The sequence below is a fragment of the Physeter macrocephalus genome, chromosome 4 (genome assembly GCF_002837175.3).
Source record: "Physeter macrocephalus isolate SW-GA chromosome 4, ASM283717v5, whole genome shotgun sequence".
NCBI lineage: Eukaryota > Metazoa > Chordata > Mammalia > Artiodactyla > Physeteridae > Physeter > Physeter macrocephalus.
The window spans coordinates 129,306,376-129,324,996 of record NC_041217.1 but is presented as its reverse complement, the minus strand read 5'-3'; the positions used below and the strand labels follow the sequence as shown (position 1 = coordinate 129,324,996).

Here is an 18,621-nt window from a genome sequence, read left to right as displayed (position 1 = left end):
GACTCTATAGAGTGTAGGCACTGGAAGAAGCACCAGAGCTCCCGGATGAGTGAGTTTCCATCCTGGGGAGCTTGTTTGCAGTCTCTCAGCAGTTCATAAGACTCATGGTGGGGGAGGGCAGGGGGGTCTGTAAAATGCATATTCCAGGACCTAGCCCACCTCCAGAGATTCTGCTTCAGTGGACCTGAGATGGACCACAGGATTTGCAGTTTATTGAGTCTCCTGAAGCTACAGGTGGTTGGTGGACCTAATGAGAGGCACTAGGGTGGAGAAAACATGACTGTCCAATGGATAATCAGTGCTAAGAGAAGAAACAAGACTTAAAGGGACCCAAAGGAGCAGCAATCAGTTCTGTGGGGTTTGGTGTCAGAGAAGTCTTCACAGAGGTGACATCTCAGCTCAGTAGGGGCTTGTCAGGTGGGGAAAAGGGTAGGGCTTTCAATTCCACCAGCAAAAGTGTTTTCTGGGGTTTGTGAGGATTTGAGAGGCAGAGTGGCTTATGGAAGGCCAGAAAGGCAGATAAGCCAGAGCCCAGAAAGTCTTGTTTGTTGTGTTAAGTTTATTTCTCTGTGATGGGGCACCAGAAATGATTAGGTTAGTGAGAGACAAGTTCGGATTTGACTTTTAGAAAGGTGATTTTGGTTTTACCATGGAGAATAGAAGGATGGAGGTGAGGTGGACTCCATGGAGACCTGAGAGGAGACTGTGGTCATGATCACAGGTGAGCTGTGATGAGAAGCTGAAGGCAGCCAGTGGGGTACAGGTGGAGAGCAGGGGATGGATGTGGCGAGTGAGGTACCTGGTTTGGAGCATGCGTGACGTCCACCCACATTTGCAGTAGGGTATAGATTTAGGTGGGGAGTGGGAGAAAGCAGGAATGAGTTTTAGTTCAAGTGTATCCTGTAGAGACGCCAGTAAACAGTCAGAATTTTGGAAATCCCACTGAAAAGGGAGATTGAGCTTTGCTTAGAAATTTGCAAAACTCTGCTGTCTTGGTGGTAATTGAAGGTGTGGGTGTAACATGAGAGTTCCCCCCAAAAAACTTAAAGTAAAAAAAGGGGGGGGCTTCCCTGGTGGCGCAGTGGTTGCGCGTCCGCCTGCCGATGCAGGGGAACCGGGTTCGCGCCCCGGTATGGGAGGATCCCACATGCCGCGGAGCGGCTGGGCCCGTGAGCCATGGCCGCTGAGCCTGCGCGTCCGGAGCCTGTGCTCCGCAACGGGAGAGGCCACAACAGAGGAAGGCCCGCATACCACAAAAGAAAAAAAAAAAAAAAGCGGGGGGGAACATAGGATTATAACCTCAAGAAATAGGACCCCAAGAAATAGCAAGATACAAAGGCTGGGCAAAGATGGAGAAGCCATTTGAAAGAGTTTCAGAAGGATAGTTTAGAGATGTGTGACAATTTTGATGACAGTAACCTTGAAGAATCTAAGACAAAAAAATGAATGCTAGCTGCCCTTTATCATTTTTTTTCTCTTCCACTTACCACAGGGACTGACATCAGTTTTGTATCACTGATTAACAATCATATGCAATGGTATTACAATGAAAAACAGAAGTTATAGGATCATCTCTCTACCAAATGTCAAGTCAACTCTGGGGATAAAAGACAATAGATTTTTTTTTATCCCATCATTAATTCAAGAATCGTTTTTACAGTATCTACTTTGTGCTTGGTACTGAGCTAAGTGTGGATGAGGGAGAGGTGGATTGGTCCCTGCCCTCAATGAGGTTACTGTGGTTCCAGGACTTGTTATGCAAAACGAGCATCGCACATAATAAATGATGGTGTTCCAAGAGTCCCATGTGCCTCTCTCAAGGGGGCACAGAATGGGGAGTGTCACAAAATGAAAACATAGAGTATAACAGAGATAACACTGATTGGGGAATTCAGAACTGAGAAACAACTGTGAGGCAAAATGGGTTTTATTTATTTATTTATTTAATTTTTGGCTGCCTTGGGTCTTTGTTGCTGTGCGTGGGCTTTTCTTTAGATGCGGTTCGCGGGGGCTACTCTTCGTTGCGGTGCGCGGGCTTCTCATTGCGGTGGCTTCTCTTGTTGCGGAGCATGGCCTCTAGGCGCGTGGGCTTCAGTAGTTGTGGCACACGGGCTCAGTAGTTGTGGCACACGGGCTTAGTTGCTCCGCGGCATGTGGGATCTACCCGGACCAGGGCTCGAACCCGTGTCCCCTGCACTGGCAGGCGGATCCTTAACCACTGCGCCACCAGGGAAGCCCCCAAATGGGTTTTTAATACAATATAGTCAAAGAAGTAAAACATAAGGTTTTGGTGTAAAGTGAAGGGAACACCAACACCAGTTCTAGTCCTGCTACCGCCTCTGCTAGGCAGCCTTCATCTTCCTGGGCACGGCTCTGTCCTCTAGGAACCTACAGGCAGGAACCTTAAGAGGCTTCTAAGGATGGCCCCCACCACAACCTTAATCCATTTGTTCCAGGTGCTTCCAACAGGTGATCTCTCAGAGGGCCTGAGCCGGGAGTCAGGAGCAGGAAGGAAGGAAGCACACTGCCTCCCCAGGCTTCAGAGAAATTAGTTGTTGTGGGGCGAATTCCTGCTCAGTAGTTTTGTGGGTTTTGTTTTGTTTTGTTTATTGCTTTTAACGGGATCAGGTGGTTCATTTCCAAAGAGAGGCAGAAAGAATTACGTCCTATTTAAGAGCAAGAGTCTCGGATCTGCTTAAATTCTGGATTTGCCTCTTATCCCCTGGGTGACCTTCGGCAATTCATTCCACCTCTCTAAGCCTCGGTCTTTGTTACCTAAAATTTTGGGATAAAGATAGTACCTCACAGGGATGTGGTGGGGATTAAAGGATAATGTATACAAACCCCAGAGCACTGGGCCGGGCACACAGTCGTTGGTCAAAAAAAAAAAAAAAAAAAAAGGAATCCGTTGATCCAACGAATGCTAGCTATTGTTATTAATAACATCGAAGAAGAGCAGTGGACGCACAAACAGCAGTCCCCTCCCTCCCGAATCTCCGCCAGGCAGAAAGCCAGCGTCCTAGAACTTAAAGGGACTTTCGATGGGTGGGACCCCGGAGTCCCTGACGAGGGCGGAGGCGGTGAGAGCTGGGGTGGGCAGCTGTCCCCGGCAACCAGAAGGTCCCAGGGACCCCACCCCCGGCAGGGCTGGTACCGGAGCCGAGAGCCTGCTCTCGGGCCCGTGGCGTCTCGAGGGGCCGGTTCTGAGGCGGGAGCGGGAGAGAGAGGGGAGGGGCGACCGGGGGAATGTCCCCGCCTCTCTCCCCGATTCCATAAATCACCGCAGCCGCGGCGGCCGCCGGGCCGGGAAGTGCACGGAGCCGGAGCGCAGCGTGGTGGCACCAGACACCTCCCTTTCCCCCGTCGCTGGCTTTCTTTCTTTCAGTGTGCTTTTTTGTTTGTTTGTTTGTTTGTTTTTGTTTTTTTAAACCTCCCCCTCTCCCGCCTCTCTCGGGTGGCTGCCCCAGCATAGCAGCCCAATCGCCGCTCCTCCTCCGCGGGTGCAGCCGCCCGCCCTCGCCGCCGCCTCCGCCTCGCTCGGCCGGGACCCGCGGGAAGCGAAAGCTCGGCGGCTCAGCCTGTCAGCCCTACGGCCACGCACCCGGTGCGGACGCCGCAGCTCTTCCGACTGCCCGCCGCACCGCGGGGGCCGCGCCGGCGCCGGGGTCCCACGGACGGCTGGGGCGGCCGCTTCCTCTCTCGCCGCGGCCACCGGAGCCCGGAGATGGTGGCCGCCCGCGCTCCCGCGCCGTAGCCGGGCGCCCCCTAAGTTCGGGAGCCGCCGCGGCGCTGAGAGGCGGCTGCAGAAGGGCGAGAAAGTTTTTGCCGGGTGCGCGGAGCGGGCCCTGGGCGCACCGCCCGGAGCTCCTTCCCCGCTTCTCGGCGCCTGGAGCCCGTCGTTGGGGAGTGGGGGTAGGCGGCATGGCCCGCGAGCCGGAGGAAGAGGAGGCGGCGGAGGCGGTCGCCCTGGCCCGCGGGGGTCGGGGCTCGTTCGGCCGGGCTGGGGCGCGGCGGCCGCCCCTCTGGCTGCTCTGCCTGGCCGCGGGCTGGCTGCTGGGCGCCAGGGCCGACGCCGACTTCTCCATCCTGGACGAGGCGCAAGTGCTGGCGAGCCAGATGCGGAGGCTGGCGGCCGAAGAGCTGGGGGTCGTCACCATGCAGGTAAGGGGCCCCCCCTCGCGCCCGCGAACTTGCCAGGCATCCCGCCTATCTCCTCCGCGCAGAGCCCAGTCCCATCCCCAGTACAGGTCCCCTAAAACGAGCACCGACCTCGCTGGCATGCACAGAGCCCCCTTTGCCCCGGACACCTCCGCCCTCCCCATTGACCCCCTGACTACACACCAACTCGTCTTCCAAGCACTCGGCTCCCCTTCCCTTTCTCCTCTGTAGAAGCCCCTGCCCTTTGCACAGAACCCATTTTCCCCGCCCCCCGGCACAGTTCCATTATCTCGGCAAGGATTCTCAGGTTCTCTCGCACCTCCTTTCCTAATTTGCACGCATTTCCCCGCAGTCTTTTTTACCCCTCCACCCGTGCAAACTCCCCTTCCCTCTTTGTGTACCCATCCCAGGGCAGCCGGTCCCGCCTGGCCCGGATGATTTTCCGAGGCCCCCAGTGTACCCCCTTGATCACCTCTTTGGGTTCCCCAGACCTAGGCGCAGCAGTGGGCGCCGGGAGGGGAGGCATCGCTGCGTGCGCAGCAGCTCCGGGGCCACCTGGGTCCCGGCTGAGAGCGGCCGAGAGAGTGAACTCCGCGCTCCCTTTCCCCGCCCGGGTGTATTGGGGGAGGGGCTGGCCTGGTAGACTCCGGGTAGATTCCAGACTCGTCCTGTGTGGTGGACTTTTTTTGTTGTTGCTTTCGCTGTCGCTGTTGTCGGTTGCGCGCTGCCGGCTGTTTTTGTTTTGTTTTGTGTATGCCTTTTGTGGGGGTGGGGGGGAAGGGAGCATAGTGAATAAGGTTCCCATTTCTTTAAATTGTTTACCAGGTCCGTCTTCCCCAGGAGAGGAAGGGGGCTAAAGAAAGATTGCCCGAGGCTAGTAAGGAATCCTGACGATGTTACTAATAACCAATAGTAGTAAAAAATTGCTAAACAGAAACCACCTGGAGATTCTATCTCGCCGTTATTTTAACCTCCTTGGCCCACTAGATTAGGAGGAGAGGTTGAAATGACATTCCGAGTCTGAAACCTTTGCTGTAACATTCTTTCGTAAAATAACCTCATCCTCATGTCTCCTAACAATAATAACGATGATGAATGTGGTCTTCGAAAGAGCGAAGTTTCCAGGAATGTGTTCTTGGAATAGGTTTCTGATTTCTATTCTACTGTGACCACCCTTCTACCTCCCACCGGGAGAGGTGTTTTAAAGTCACTTGGGACTCAGGTTTCTGATGTCTTTTTTTTTTTTTAAACCTCTCTCCCTAACCCTACGCCCCCACGCCCCAGTCTCCTCCCAGGATGATACAGTTTTCCTAAAGCTAGTTCCACAGGCCTTTACCGCTGTAGTGAAAGATTGTTGGGTTTTTTGTTTTGTTTTAGGAGTGAGGTGAGGTTGAGGAGTGGATGGTTTGCTTGAATGGCAATGCTGCGTTTATTTGCAGGCACCGGCCCTGAAATGCAAGAGTCCGATTTTTCTTCGTTTGCATAATAGTAGACAAGCTTTTAAAATACGTCGTTTAACTTTTCTATGCAGATCTTTTAGGTTCAGATTAAGTTATAATTTTTTCCATATGCGTTTTCTGATTTCTGAGGATTGCTGACAGAGATCTTAGGAGTGAAGTGACCTTTAGAGGAAATGAACTAAAATGTTAGGGAAAAACGAGGATTTCTTTTTCCACTGATGAATGTTTCAATTCAGAGGACAAACAATTGTATTTTTGCATAGAGACCCTCTTTTAATAAAGGAAATTTAATACGTTGCAGTTTTGGACTATGTAAGATTTGCAGGCATTTATCACCTTCATCTCATCACTAGGGCTGGACAAGGGACCTCAGGGGTTTTTTCCCCCTTCACCATATAAGCTAAGGACTAGCTTTTTCTAAGATGCTGACAGCAGTTTTACTCTTTCTCACCCGATCCTTGACAAAAGGTGAAATCGGATCCCAACACATTGTCATTCAGGTAGGGATCCAAAGCAAATGTAGTTTTAAAAGGCTTCCCTGTTGAAAAGGAGACACTTTAGAAAAAAAGCTCTGATCAGTGGGGGGTTTGTGCCCAAATGGCCCTTTATCTCCTCCCAACTGGCCTCTTTCTAACACCTTTGCAACCTCATTGTGGAAACTGGCCTCCTGGGGACAGGGTTTTGTCTGGCAAAATGTGAAGTGGCTTCTCTCCTTTTTTGAAAGGAGCAGCACATACTGTATTTAAATTCTTCTTCTTGAGCTGTACATTGATCTGCCACTTGCCTCCTTCTGGGAAAATTGGGGAAAGGGTCTCTTTTCAATTTTGTTAGACTGTCAGCTTTTGCGGGGAGGGAACACTTGTAAAAATCTAAGGCAGGTTAGATTTTTGGCCCTTAGAGCAAAGGTTTCGAGCCTCATATTTTCCTCTGTAAACCTCTGGGATTTGTTCAATGTGTCTGAAATTATATGGGTTTAGCTGCCTAAAGTGCAGATAATATAGTCCTCCCTTGTGACATGTTGGATTTTATAGCTGTGGAGCTAATCTGTTGCTCAGAGGCAGGTAGCCTCATTTGGGCGTTAAGGTGAGCAGGGTCAAACTTCCATCTGTAGATACGAGGGGGTTGGAGAGTGATGATATCTCTTTGCAGAAAAAGAATGTCCTCCCTTGATTAAGGGATTGACTTTTTTCACTTGACCTTGGCATTTCCAGTACAGTGCAGACCTTTCAGGACAGCATCTTCTTTGACAAAAAACTTTCTGTAGGTCAGTTTATACATTAAAAGCCTATTTCCAGACTTAAGTTGCTGCTGCTGAAATTCTCCAAGGACCATTTTTAATTTTGAGAAATTGCAAAGTAGCCTTCTGAGGAGGCCTGTTGCCGCCTCTCTCACAGGACAGGCGCAGGAGTAATTTTACAAAAACAAAACCCAGGCCTTCTTTCAGCATTGTAGTTTCCCATGGCATAGTTTTTGTGCTTGCTGATAGAGAAGACAGTTTGAAAAGTGATCTATCTTAAAGATTTTCTTGGAAAGTTTTTCTCATGGACGCTGCCTGCTCATGTTTTTTTTGTTGTGGTGGTTCCTTTTTAGTAATGGACAAAAGTTAAAAAACAAAACAAAACAAAAAACCTAAATGATCTGCACCAACGAATTTTGCCAGTGCCCTGGGAAAGCTGCCACTGAATACTGCCCCCCTGGCAGCAGACCCCATACATCATGGGTAAAAGTCAAAAACCTAATCATCATCTCCTCAGGGGTCTCGTGGAGTGAAGCCATCAACGTTGAGATCTAGGGAGCAGAGAGTGGCTCTGTCCAGGGAGGCTTGCCTCTGCTTTTTCATTCATGCAACAAGTTTTTATTGAAGAGCATCGTGGAGTGGAAAGAACTCCACATTGGATATTTGGAAACCTGGGTTCCAGCTCTGCCACTTGAGAAGTTGGGTGATCTTTATCTGCAAACCTGGAAATGATGATTCTTCCTAGAGATCTGCTCTGTGGACCTAATGGGAATAGTGTGTGTGAAGGCACCTGCTGATGTGAAGCTGGGGCTGGGAACTGTTGATGGACGTGGTTGTTCTTAAATGGAGAAATATTCCTTGGAAGCTGGCTGGGCACAGAGCATTATGCTAGCTGGGTGTTTGGGGGATTTACAGGGAGATATCGCAGCACAGCCTCTTAAGGAGTTTGCAACGTGCAGGCGGAGGTAAGGTTGCACAGGTAAAACCGTTAAGCAACAATGCCTGCTTGTTAGAAGGCATATCGGGCTCTGGGAGCCATTTCACCAGGCACTTATAAGGCCCATTTAACATTATATGACAATACAGGCTTCCTAACAGCAAGGGCCTGGCACACGTCCAGGGTGCCCGCCTTGATGTTAGCTCTAACTCAGCTCTGCTGGGCTGGGCATAGTCACTGTGAACTTGGCAGACACACTAGCAGGTTGGTCAGACAGCTGCTGAATGGGGCCTGGAAGAGGGGTGGGTGAGGAGGGTCCTTCCAGCAGGGACAGAAGAAATACCATCAGCACAAACTTGAGCCTGAACTCAAATTGAAGAAAGAGCAGCAGCCAGGACAGTCATGACTTCAGAAACTGAAGGGCTCTGTCGGGGTGAGGTGTTGACTGAAAAAATAGAGCAGTGTTGTAAATAGTGGCTACAGCTGAAAGTGAAAGGGGAGGCCTTCTTTATATGCCCTAGGACAGCATTACGTAAGTTCATTTTTCATATTGGCATACATTCAACAAACTTTTGGGGGAGGCTTCTATTCTATGAGGGGCCTTGGGTTAGGCTAAGCTGGGGATACAAGGTAAATAAGGCCTGGTCCAGGCCCTGAAGTTCTCAACTGATGATGCAGACAGATACAAAAGGAGGTGGTATGATACGGGGGTTAGGGAGAGGCACAGAGGTGTTACAAAGCAGTGGGCTAGTGCCATGGTAGAGAGAGGAACAGGGCATTATGGGAGTACAGAGGAGGGCTGCCGAAGCCCATCTGGTGAGGTAATGGAAGTTGGCTACACCTCCCTTGGCCTTTTAAATGAACTGTCCACACACAGAGGCCAGTCCTGCAAGCAGAAACAGCCTCAGACATTAAGGGTAACCAAATCAGCAGTTCACCAGACATTTCTAATGCCCTTTGGTGGTACTGGACAAGGTAGCTGTTATATCTTAAGCACCTGAAAAGGGGGTTGGCTGTGACTCTTGTACCTCTGCATATGGCCACACGTCTTATCTCATTTCTTTGGCCATCACGCCCGGAGTTTCTGTGGTTATTGGACATAAACATCTTGGTGGCTCTACTATAACTGCATGCTGATTTGCAGTTATGTTTAGGCAAGGTTGGCATTTGCCCCTTAATCATGTCCATCATACCAGCAATGGCATGTTTTAGGGTGATTTGAATGTGTACTTAGGCAATTGAGAATGTTTTAGGGATGAAATAATCACCTGTATTTGCAAATAATGTTGTTTGATTCTTTGCCCCGTGTGCAGTATAAGCCCTAGTGGGAAAACTGTGGCCTTGTTTTCTTCTGAGATTGAACGTTTGGAGTAGAGGAAAATTGACCATTGGTGGATGACTTTGAGTTGAACTTGGTAAGAATGAGCGCAAGGAAAAGCATGTTGAATCACTTCTGAGGGACTCTCCCTGGTGTGCTTAGTACTTCCTCCCCTTCCTCTCCACTGATACCTGTCTTAGCTGGCATCTTCGCCTGTGCTTATGCTTTTCCTGCCAGTCGTACTTGAGCCTGTTGGGGTGTGGGGGAGGGGAAGGAGGTGGTTTTACACTTTCTAACTTGGTGCTATTTCTGGTTGCTGCTTGAAGAGTTCCTTCCTTGAGCTTAAGTGGATGAGCAGACAGGAAACTTGCAGAACTCTGGAAGTTAGGTATTATGTGCAGTGGGATTTGTTTTGAATCTGCTTGAACCTGGTGTAAAAGTGTATTGGAAGTCAAAAACATATAAAGGGCGACAGTTTTGACTCTGCTAGTTATTAACTATGTCACTTCCAGCATGTTATTAAATCACCCTGAACTTGAGTGTCTTCGTGCTTCATTTGGTTAATGGAAGGAAGTATCTTTGAGCACAAGGTCTAACGTAGGAACAGTGTCAGTAAACAGAAGTAAATATGGGACAGTCTATTTAGTGCCAGGGCACAGAACCTGGAAGCCAACAAACATGCAACTCCAGAGCCCGAATGAAACCGAAATCTAAGCTACATGTGGTCAGTCCTCTGGCCCAGGGGTTACCAAAGTGTGGTGCACGGACCTCAGGGATGTGATGCAAAACCATCCTTTGGGGCTTGTGAGGAAAGTATTAGACCTGCTATTCCTAGTTATTTATTTACTTTTAAGCTTTTTAAATGCAGAGACTTGAAAAAATATACAGAAGTAAATAGAATAGCATAAGAATGCTCCTGTACCTCTCACCCAGCTTAAATAGCTATCAACTTGTGGTCACACTAGTTTCATATCTGCCTCTGCCTCCACATGCTCTTCCCCTTCCCCCCCAGATTATTTTGAAGCAAATTCCAGGTATCACAGAATTTCATCCATAACATTTTTATTGCATCTTTATTTAATTTCTATATTAATGTTTTATAATATGCATAATATATTGCTGCACTAGTGTATAGAATTTGCAATCCATAAATACAAATATTTTGGAGGATATATACTTATAATTTTTTTTTTATAATTATGTGCCTGAGCAAAATGATCACTGTGTCCCCTAGCCCTTTACAAATAGCTAGTACCTTTGCCCAGCAGCCTCCTTTGCCTTCCATATGTAATGCCCAAGATTCTTTTGCATCCGACCCTCATTTTCATGCCTGGCTTTCCCCACGAGGCTGTGAACTTCCATGTTTTCTTAGTGGCCAGCTTATAGTCTGAGCACATGTATTTGACTGATGTGCCACAGGCCCCGTCTTCTTACTCCTGCTTTTTCCCTCTTGCAGAGAAGGAAGGCAGGAGTGAGAAAGGAACAAGGCAAAATAAGCTGTGATGGAGGGGGGGAGGTTGAAGAGGAAAAGCTGATTATATATGTAATTATCTTCTGATGAGTGTGTCAGCAGATATTCCGTGGGTGCCTTGTTGCAGAATCAGAGGCTGGGAGAGTGCAGGGAAAGTATAGGATACCCAGTGCTTTCCCTCCAAGAGCTATGTCTTACCAGAGAGGCTAAACCAACTTGAATGTGTCAAGGCAGTATAGAAAGAAATGCTAAAATGTGGGATCAAGGTTACACCGGGGGTTGCTAACTCTGACGTTGCCAGGGGTTAGTTAGACAGAATGAGTGAGGCGGGCCAGGTGTAGGCCAGTAGGGAATGGTGTTGGCTGTTGTAAACAGGAGGGCACGTATCAGGGCTGAAAGGAGGCAGCTGTATTCAGCTTCTCCGATTGCTGCCCGGTGGCAATGAGGGTTCCTTGTTGCCACATGACTCACTTTTCAGGAGAAGCTGGGTGTCTTGTTTTTAGATGAAATCTCTTTTGATTCTTAAAATGTTGGCAAATAATTCACATTTAAAAAACAAAACAAACAAACAAACATTGTGTGGGCCAAAGCAAACATGCCTGTAGGCTGGATCAGGCCAGAGGCCACCAATTTGCAGTGTCTGGATTAGAATTATTCAGTGAGCTCCAGGAGATAAAATCAGTGCTTGTGTGTAAAGGTTATGGGGAAGCAAGTTTCTGTATGATAGAAAGGACAACTTTCTGATAGAAGAGTTCTGAATTGGATTGCTTTAGGAGAGGAGCTCCCTGTCATCCCAATTACTTAAACAAATGGTCATCGAATGTTTATTTGGTGCCAGGCACTATGTTCATTCTGAGGCAGCCATCGGTTAATTTCCAAGGCAGTGAATGGTATGAGAAAGGAGGTTCCAGATGCTTGGAGAAAGTATGTCAGAGATGTTAACCCATTTGGGGGGTGCAGAGGGATTCTGGAAGGCTTTCCAGGAAACATAGAATGAATAGGAGTTGGTTAGTCAGAGAGTGCCGTTCCCAGAAGTCTCCTTTGTGATGACGCCTTCAAGGAGTGGAAAAATGGCCTTAAGATTTGGAGTTTAGAGAGCTGGAGGGAAGGAAGGGTACAGGAAGAGGTCAGGGAAGTAGACAGAAGTCAGGTAGTGGGTCCTTGGATCCTTCATGTCCGTCAAGACACATGGCAGGTAACAGAGCACCCCAGTTTATACCAGCTTAAACAAGGAAGTAAGTACCGCCTCATGCAATTGAACAGTCTAGGGGAGATCTTTGGGCAGGGCTAGATGAGGGCTCAGTGTGGCCGTACCCTCCTTCCCTCCATTCTCACAGGTTCTCCCCTTTGTTTCAACATGGCTGGCAGTAGCTTCTTAGTGTTTGAGTTGGGAACTAGCTGTTGCTTGTGACTGAGTTGCTTGTCTTTGGAGATGTGCTCTGGGGTGGGAGGTGGGGAACAGGAACCTGGAGAAATGAGGAGCTTGGTGCCTAGAAAGCTCAGCTGAAGTGATTTAGGATTCAGGCACCATTAGCAGCCACCACATCTCGTGGCCTGCTCTGTACCTAGGTTCTGTCTCCCCCAGTACAGTTCCGGGAGGGCCTGCTTTGCGGTCTCCCTGCTTCTGGCCTGCACACAGGCTGGCTGGCCTCCCACTGTGGTCCTGTGGCCTGCCCTGAGGGGCTGTACAAACCCAGGCTCAGCAGGCCTGCCCTGGGCATGCCTTTTCTCCCTGACCTGTCAGATCCACGGATCACCGGGTGCCATGAGAACTGGGAAGAACCAGAGAGAAAGTCATATCTACCTCTCGCATTTTACAGATGAGAAACAGAGGCCCACTGGAGAGCGGCTCTCTGGAGATTACACCAGTAGTACGTGTGGTAGACTTAGAACTCAGGTCTTGGTTTTAGGGTTCTTGCTTTTTGACCTTTTTCACAGTTCTACCCCATGGGAGCTCCATTCTCCTAGAGAAGATTGCCTTGAAATGGAAAGGGAACTTGACTTAAAAACCTTTACATTCCTCTTGAAAAAAACTGGCTTATTTCTTTTATGGTTGAGAACTTAAAGCTGATAGTCTAATTTGACAGCTAACTGGGTTTTGTTTTGTTTGTTTGTTTGTTTTAAAGCTACTTAAATACCTAGAAGTCAGTGAGCCACTGAAGGAATACAAAAATTCTGAGACCACAATGTTAGATATTTTTAGATATTTTTTAAAAGAACACATTTAAGTGGTCAATAGCTATTTATAATTGTGAACCTGTACCACCAAAGTAAATTTTTTAATTAAAAAGATAAAGCAGAAAAAGAAAACAAAACTTTAAGGGAGGAATAACTTTGGTTTTTTGGTATTTATATAAAAGCTACAGAAGGAAATTCCACCTGTAATTTTCAGGCAGAGTGCTATTTTAGAATTGAATTTTGGGACTGCATATTCTCTCCCCAGTTATTCGAAGTATGAAGTTCTTTCTTTTTGTGAAAATTGTAATAGTATCATTACTTTGGAGGGGTTGTTTATTTGATTTGATAATGAAACAAAATAAATGTCATTTGAATGCCTCTTTACCTTGCCCACTTTGTTCTGAATTCCAAAGAAGTTTTCCCCTACTTCAGATTTACATAGTCACATGATTTCTCAGTTAATTACAGTTAGAAAAGTTCCAACACCCAAATACCAGTGTGGGTCCACTGAAAAGTAGCTTCTGGTCCATATATCCCTGGAAATAGTGTCTTTTATTGTCATTGTAGTATAGAAGCCAGTGGAGGAAATTCTTATCTGTTATACATGATAACCTCCTGGTTCTGTTCCAACCATAACAGTTATTTTAAAGGCTTGGTCAAAGCCCAAGACTCCAGCACTTTTTTTTTTTCTGGATTCCCCTTGGGTATTTTTTTTTAATTTTATTTTTTGCATCGAGTATTTGAAAAGATACTTCGAGACCCTGGTGGAAGGGCAGTGAAAATCGGCAAGCCAGTGAGAATGAACCTGAATTTTTAATTAGGCTTTGAGTTGTTTCTGCAAAGTGTGGAGACATCATTAGTGATGTAAGTCTTGTTGCATTAGCAGAGACTGACATTTCACTTCAAACGGGGAGAGTGCAGCTGTCCTGTGCAGATAAAAGTTGCCAAGTGCAGAATAGCAAGGTGGATTGGTAGATAATTAGCTGTCCCACATTACTGCAGTGTGGAAGAAGCCTGCCAGTCATGGGCAGGAAGGAGGAATTATTAGCGGGAGAAAATCCAAGTGTGTCATAAAGCACTTTGGAATCACTTCAGCTGTGGCAGAGCTGATAAGGAGTAAGTTAAGGAAACAAGACAAACTGAGTCTAGTATATGATGGCCAGCTTTCTTTATTTTTTTTTAAACAAATCTTAATTCAAAAGAGGAATAGCCAGAAATTAATGATCCATAAATACTCTGAAGTACAGATTCATCAGTCTGCCCTGACTCTGCATATAAAATAATTAACCAGCTTAAAATAGTCTTCATAGTTCCATGTCACTTGAAAATAAAGGTTTCTAAATAGGAAAAAAAAAAAATCACAGGGAGACCATAAAGCCTTAACAATTACAGTTCTGTGTATAACCATGAAAAGATATTTGAAGAAGAAATTTTGAAGTCTGTCACCTCCCTGATATGTGTTATAGTATTTATAAATGGTTTGAGGATATTTTTATGTCCTTATGGGTGGTGCACGTTTTAAAAGTTTTGCTGTTATCTTCGCATTCATCTCTGGGAGTGAGTGGTGTAGAAAGACCTGTTGGGTTTCTTATCAGATATTTGCTAATTCACATGAAACTTCATGGGATTTTTTTTGTCCACTGGATTGCACCCTGGGCCCCTATCAGGATCCTGGATGCCGTGTCCTAATTCCACCCATGTTTCTTGATTGGCTTTCTCCAAAGCCTGTGCTTCTCCTGGCAGCCCAGGGACAGGAGGTGCTAAAGTACTCAAGGTGCTGCGTTCTGCTTGGATGGTGTCCTCTCTGAATGAGGGCTACGCTTGGCTGCTGTAGGAGCCCCAGATTTCTGCTTTTTGCTGCTTGTCTGCTCCCTCTCTCGGGAACTGTCTCTGGGTTGTTCCTGCCCTGAGCAGTTTTGGAGAAAGCCTGGAGAACTGAGGTTTTTGGCAATCTTGGCTATTGGATCCAGAGCAGGTTTCACTGACCCTACGTGAACTGGGGATATTTGCCCCTTTTGTAGTCCTTGGGGGGGACTAGACTGTGTGCTGACTTGTGAACCTTTTCATTTGTTATGGGTTGATATCCCAGAGTTAGTGTAAATTCAGATGACCAAGGAGGCCTGGAAATTTTTATTTGCATCCATGTGTAATCAGTTAATAAATGTGGGCAAGAGTTGCAAACAGTAAAGCTTTGTACAGATGAGGACTATTAGAGTGTAAGCTCTCACACGAAAGAGCCCAGATTTATTCATCTGTATAGTCCTGGTCTGTTAACACAGCCTCTGGCACATGGCGAGGACTCAAAAAAGGTCTGGACTACTGAAATTGTGTGGTCATCTTTATACAGTAGATTTTGTAACTTTCTAATACTATTCTGAATTTAGCTTTTGCTACTCGGTTTGTTTCATTACCTAGTCTAGACTTAAGTGAAATGTCTTGAGCCTACACTTGCTACTAAAAATTTAAAATGTTTCAGATGAGTGACAGTGTCTAGCAGAGTAAGCACATTAAGACTCTAAGTATTAGTTGGTTCTGGTGTCTAATTTCTTCATGTTAGAGAAAGCTTAGGTATGTATATCGGGTCCACTTAGGAATATAAAAAATACAAAAATGTGTATGTACTTGCAAATTATGTACTTAGAGCTACTTAATCCTAGAGGTTAAATTCATCAGTTAGTTCATTTAACGAATATGTATTGAGCACATACTATATGCCAGGTACTGTGCTTGGATTTGAGTTCGTGGTTAACACAAGAGAGACAGGATCTCTACTCTTACGGAGTGTACCACCTACTAGGGGAAATAGACATTAAAGAAGTAATCATATAAATAAACATAAGTGATACACTTTTGGAGTAATATTATGAAGGAAGCAAGGATTATTAGAAAGATGACCAGGGAGATCTTTTAAAAATATGTCAGATATGTTGCTTCTCTGCTTAAATCTCTCTAAAGGCTCCCATCTGACTCAGAGTAAATCCAAAATTAACAGTGGTCTTCACAGCCAGTGTGATCTGGCCCCTGATATCTTTGTGGCCTTATTTTTTATCTCCCCTTCACCCACCCAGTTCCCACCCCCATTCCCGACACACAATGTTCCTCTAATGCTTCAAGCACACACTTGCCCCAGAGCCTTTGTACTTGCTCTTCCTTTTGTCTGGGAAGAGCAAAAAACCTTTTCCTGCCCTTCTTCTTTAAAACAGTATCCTCCCTTGCCTCACCTTACTCGGCCTCCTTACCCCATTCATTTTGTTTGTCATGCCCCTTAAGTTCCCACAGGTAAGCTTTGTATTATTCACTGCTGTTTTCTTATGGAATGCTGCTTGGCATTTAGAATTACTCAACAAATACCTAACTGGATAAGGTGAGTGGGAGTGACAACTCTGGACTGGATGGCATGGGAAGGAATCAGAGGAGGCGATTCAAAGGAAGAGCCAATCAGGAGAGGTGGGAGTGGGGCTAGCAAAACAAGGGGGAGCCAATCAGAGGAGAGGTGGGAGTGGGGCTAGCAAAAGAAGGGGGAGCCAATCAGGGAGGGCAAGGGCTAGCATTGGAACAGAGGGAAGAGCCTGTGTAGTAGAGGTCTTGAGGCCAAACTTTGGCATACTTAAAGAACTGAAAGAAAGCCAGGTGGCTGACTTATTAGCCTGCCAGCAGAAAGATGATGCAAATGAGGAATTTGAACCTTATTTCTAATCAATGCAGGTGTAATTGTTTCCCTGTAACTCTATTGATCATGCCTTTACTGATAAGGACCCATTCGAAGGGTGGAGATGCACGATGAAAGACCCTGGATCTGTAGAGGTCTGGAGGTTGGAAAATCTGTGGCAGGTCATTTGTTTCTCTCTTGCAACAGAGGGAAGGAGAGAGGGAGGGGGAGAGGGAGTGGGAGACCACTGCTTCATGAAAAATTTAAATGTGGCTTCATTGTTCTACACCTATAAATTTAAAAACATACTCATACTTCCCATGTTGTTCTTTTTCTTGGAAGGGGGGGAAAAACAACTAGAGCAAACTCTGGATACAGCAATGAAGTCCTGCAGTAATGACTTAGATGTACTTTCCCCCCATTGTATTGCATTCATTCAGATAGATAGATAGATTTACACACAGTAAAATGTACTGTTTTTTCTCCCCGCAGATAGCAATGATCACTTTTTAATGGGGCCTTTAAATTTTAGAACCAAATCTTTGTGAAGTGGGTCAAACATTTTTTCATTTTAATTTAAAAATTGTAAAATGTACATAACAAAATTTTTTATCTTCATCGTTTTTAAGGGTGCAGCTGTGGCATTAAGTATATTCACATTGTTGTGCAGCCATTACCACCATCTATGTCCAGAACTTTTTTGTCTTCCCCAACTAAAACTCTGTACCCATTAAACAATAACTCCTCATATCCTCCTTCCCCCAACCCCTGTCAACCACTATTTACTTTCTACCTCTATGAATTTGACTACTTTAGGTACCTTGTATATATGGAATCATACAATATTTGTCCTTTTGTGGTTTATTTCACTTACCATGTCTTTGGGGTTCATCCATGTTATGGCATGAATCAGAAGTTCCTTCCCTTTTACAAAACTGGAATTCAGAAAGACACCCGCACCCCTATGTTCATAGCAGCACTATTCACAATAGCCAGGAAATGGAAACAACCTAGATGTCCATCAACAGATGAATGGATAAAGAAGATGTGATACACATATACAATGGAATACTATTTAGCCATAAAAGAGAATGAAATTATGCCATTTGCAGCAACATGGAGGGATCTAGAGATTATCATACCAAATGAAGTAAGTCAGAGAAAGACAAATATCATATGATATCGCTTATGTGTGGAATCTAAAATACGACACAAATGAATTTATATACAAACAGACTCACAGACATAGAGAACAGACTTGTGGTTGCTAAAAGGGGCAGGTGTAAGGGAGGAATGGATTTGGAATTTGGGATTAGCAGATGTAAACTATTATATATAGAATGCGTAAACAACAAGGTCCTACCGTATAGCACAGGAAACTATATTCAATATCTTGTGATATATATATACATATATATTCATATATACACATATATAACTGAATCACTTCGTACAGAAGAAGTTGTGAATCAACTATACTTCAATAAAATAAAAATAAATTCCTTTTTTAAGGTTGAATAATATTCTATTGTAAATATATATCATTATTTTGTTTGTCCATTTATCCATAGATGTTCCCTTGGGTTGCTTCCACCTTTTGGCTACTGTAAATAATGCTACTATGAACATGAGTGTATAGATACTTGTTTGAGTCACTGCTTTCAGTTCTTTTGGGTATATACCCAGAAGTGGAATTGCTATATCATATGATAATTCTATGTTTAATTTTTGACAGAGAATCACACTGTTTTCCATAGTGGCTGCACCATTTTACATACTTATCAGCAATTCACAAGAATTCTCATTTCTTCCCATTCTTGCCAACATTTGTTTTTGTTTACAGTAGCCACTCTAATGGGTGTGAAAATGTACTCTTTTTGGTGTAGAGTTCCATGAAATTCGGTAAATGCACATCATGTAACTCTCACCACAATCCAAATACAGAAGTTTCATCACCCTTCAAAATTCTCTGTTGTTCTTTTTAGTCATTCCTTCCCCTCCCCCACTCCCCAACTTTCTTTGCCTGAAAACCATCTCCATCTCTAATTTGCTTTTTCCAGAGTGTCATATAAATGGAGGCATTACAGTATGCATTTTGAGTCTGGCTTTTTAAATTTAGTGTAATGAATTTGAAATTCATCCATGTTATGTATATGAGTAGCTTATTCCTTTTTATTGCTGAGTAGAATTCCACTGTGTGGATGTACCACAGT

At 45.5% G+C, this 18,621-nt stretch overlaps 1 protein-coding gene across 1 annotated transcript in view; it reads left to right on the top strand.

Moving 5' to 3' along the window:
• Window positions 1-3,723: 3,723 nt before the first annotated feature.
• The window catches only part of CACHD1 (cache domain containing 1), a 217,369-nt gene continuing 202,471 nt past the window's right edge, over window positions 3,724-18,621 (top strand). The window contains exon 1 of the mRNA XM_024119787.3: window positions 3,724-4,161. Coding sequence (XP_023975555.1) covers window positions 3,922-4,161 — 240 coding nt within the window. The 5' untranslated portion in view covers window positions 3,724-3,921. The remainder of the gene's footprint in view (window positions 4,162-18,621) is intronic.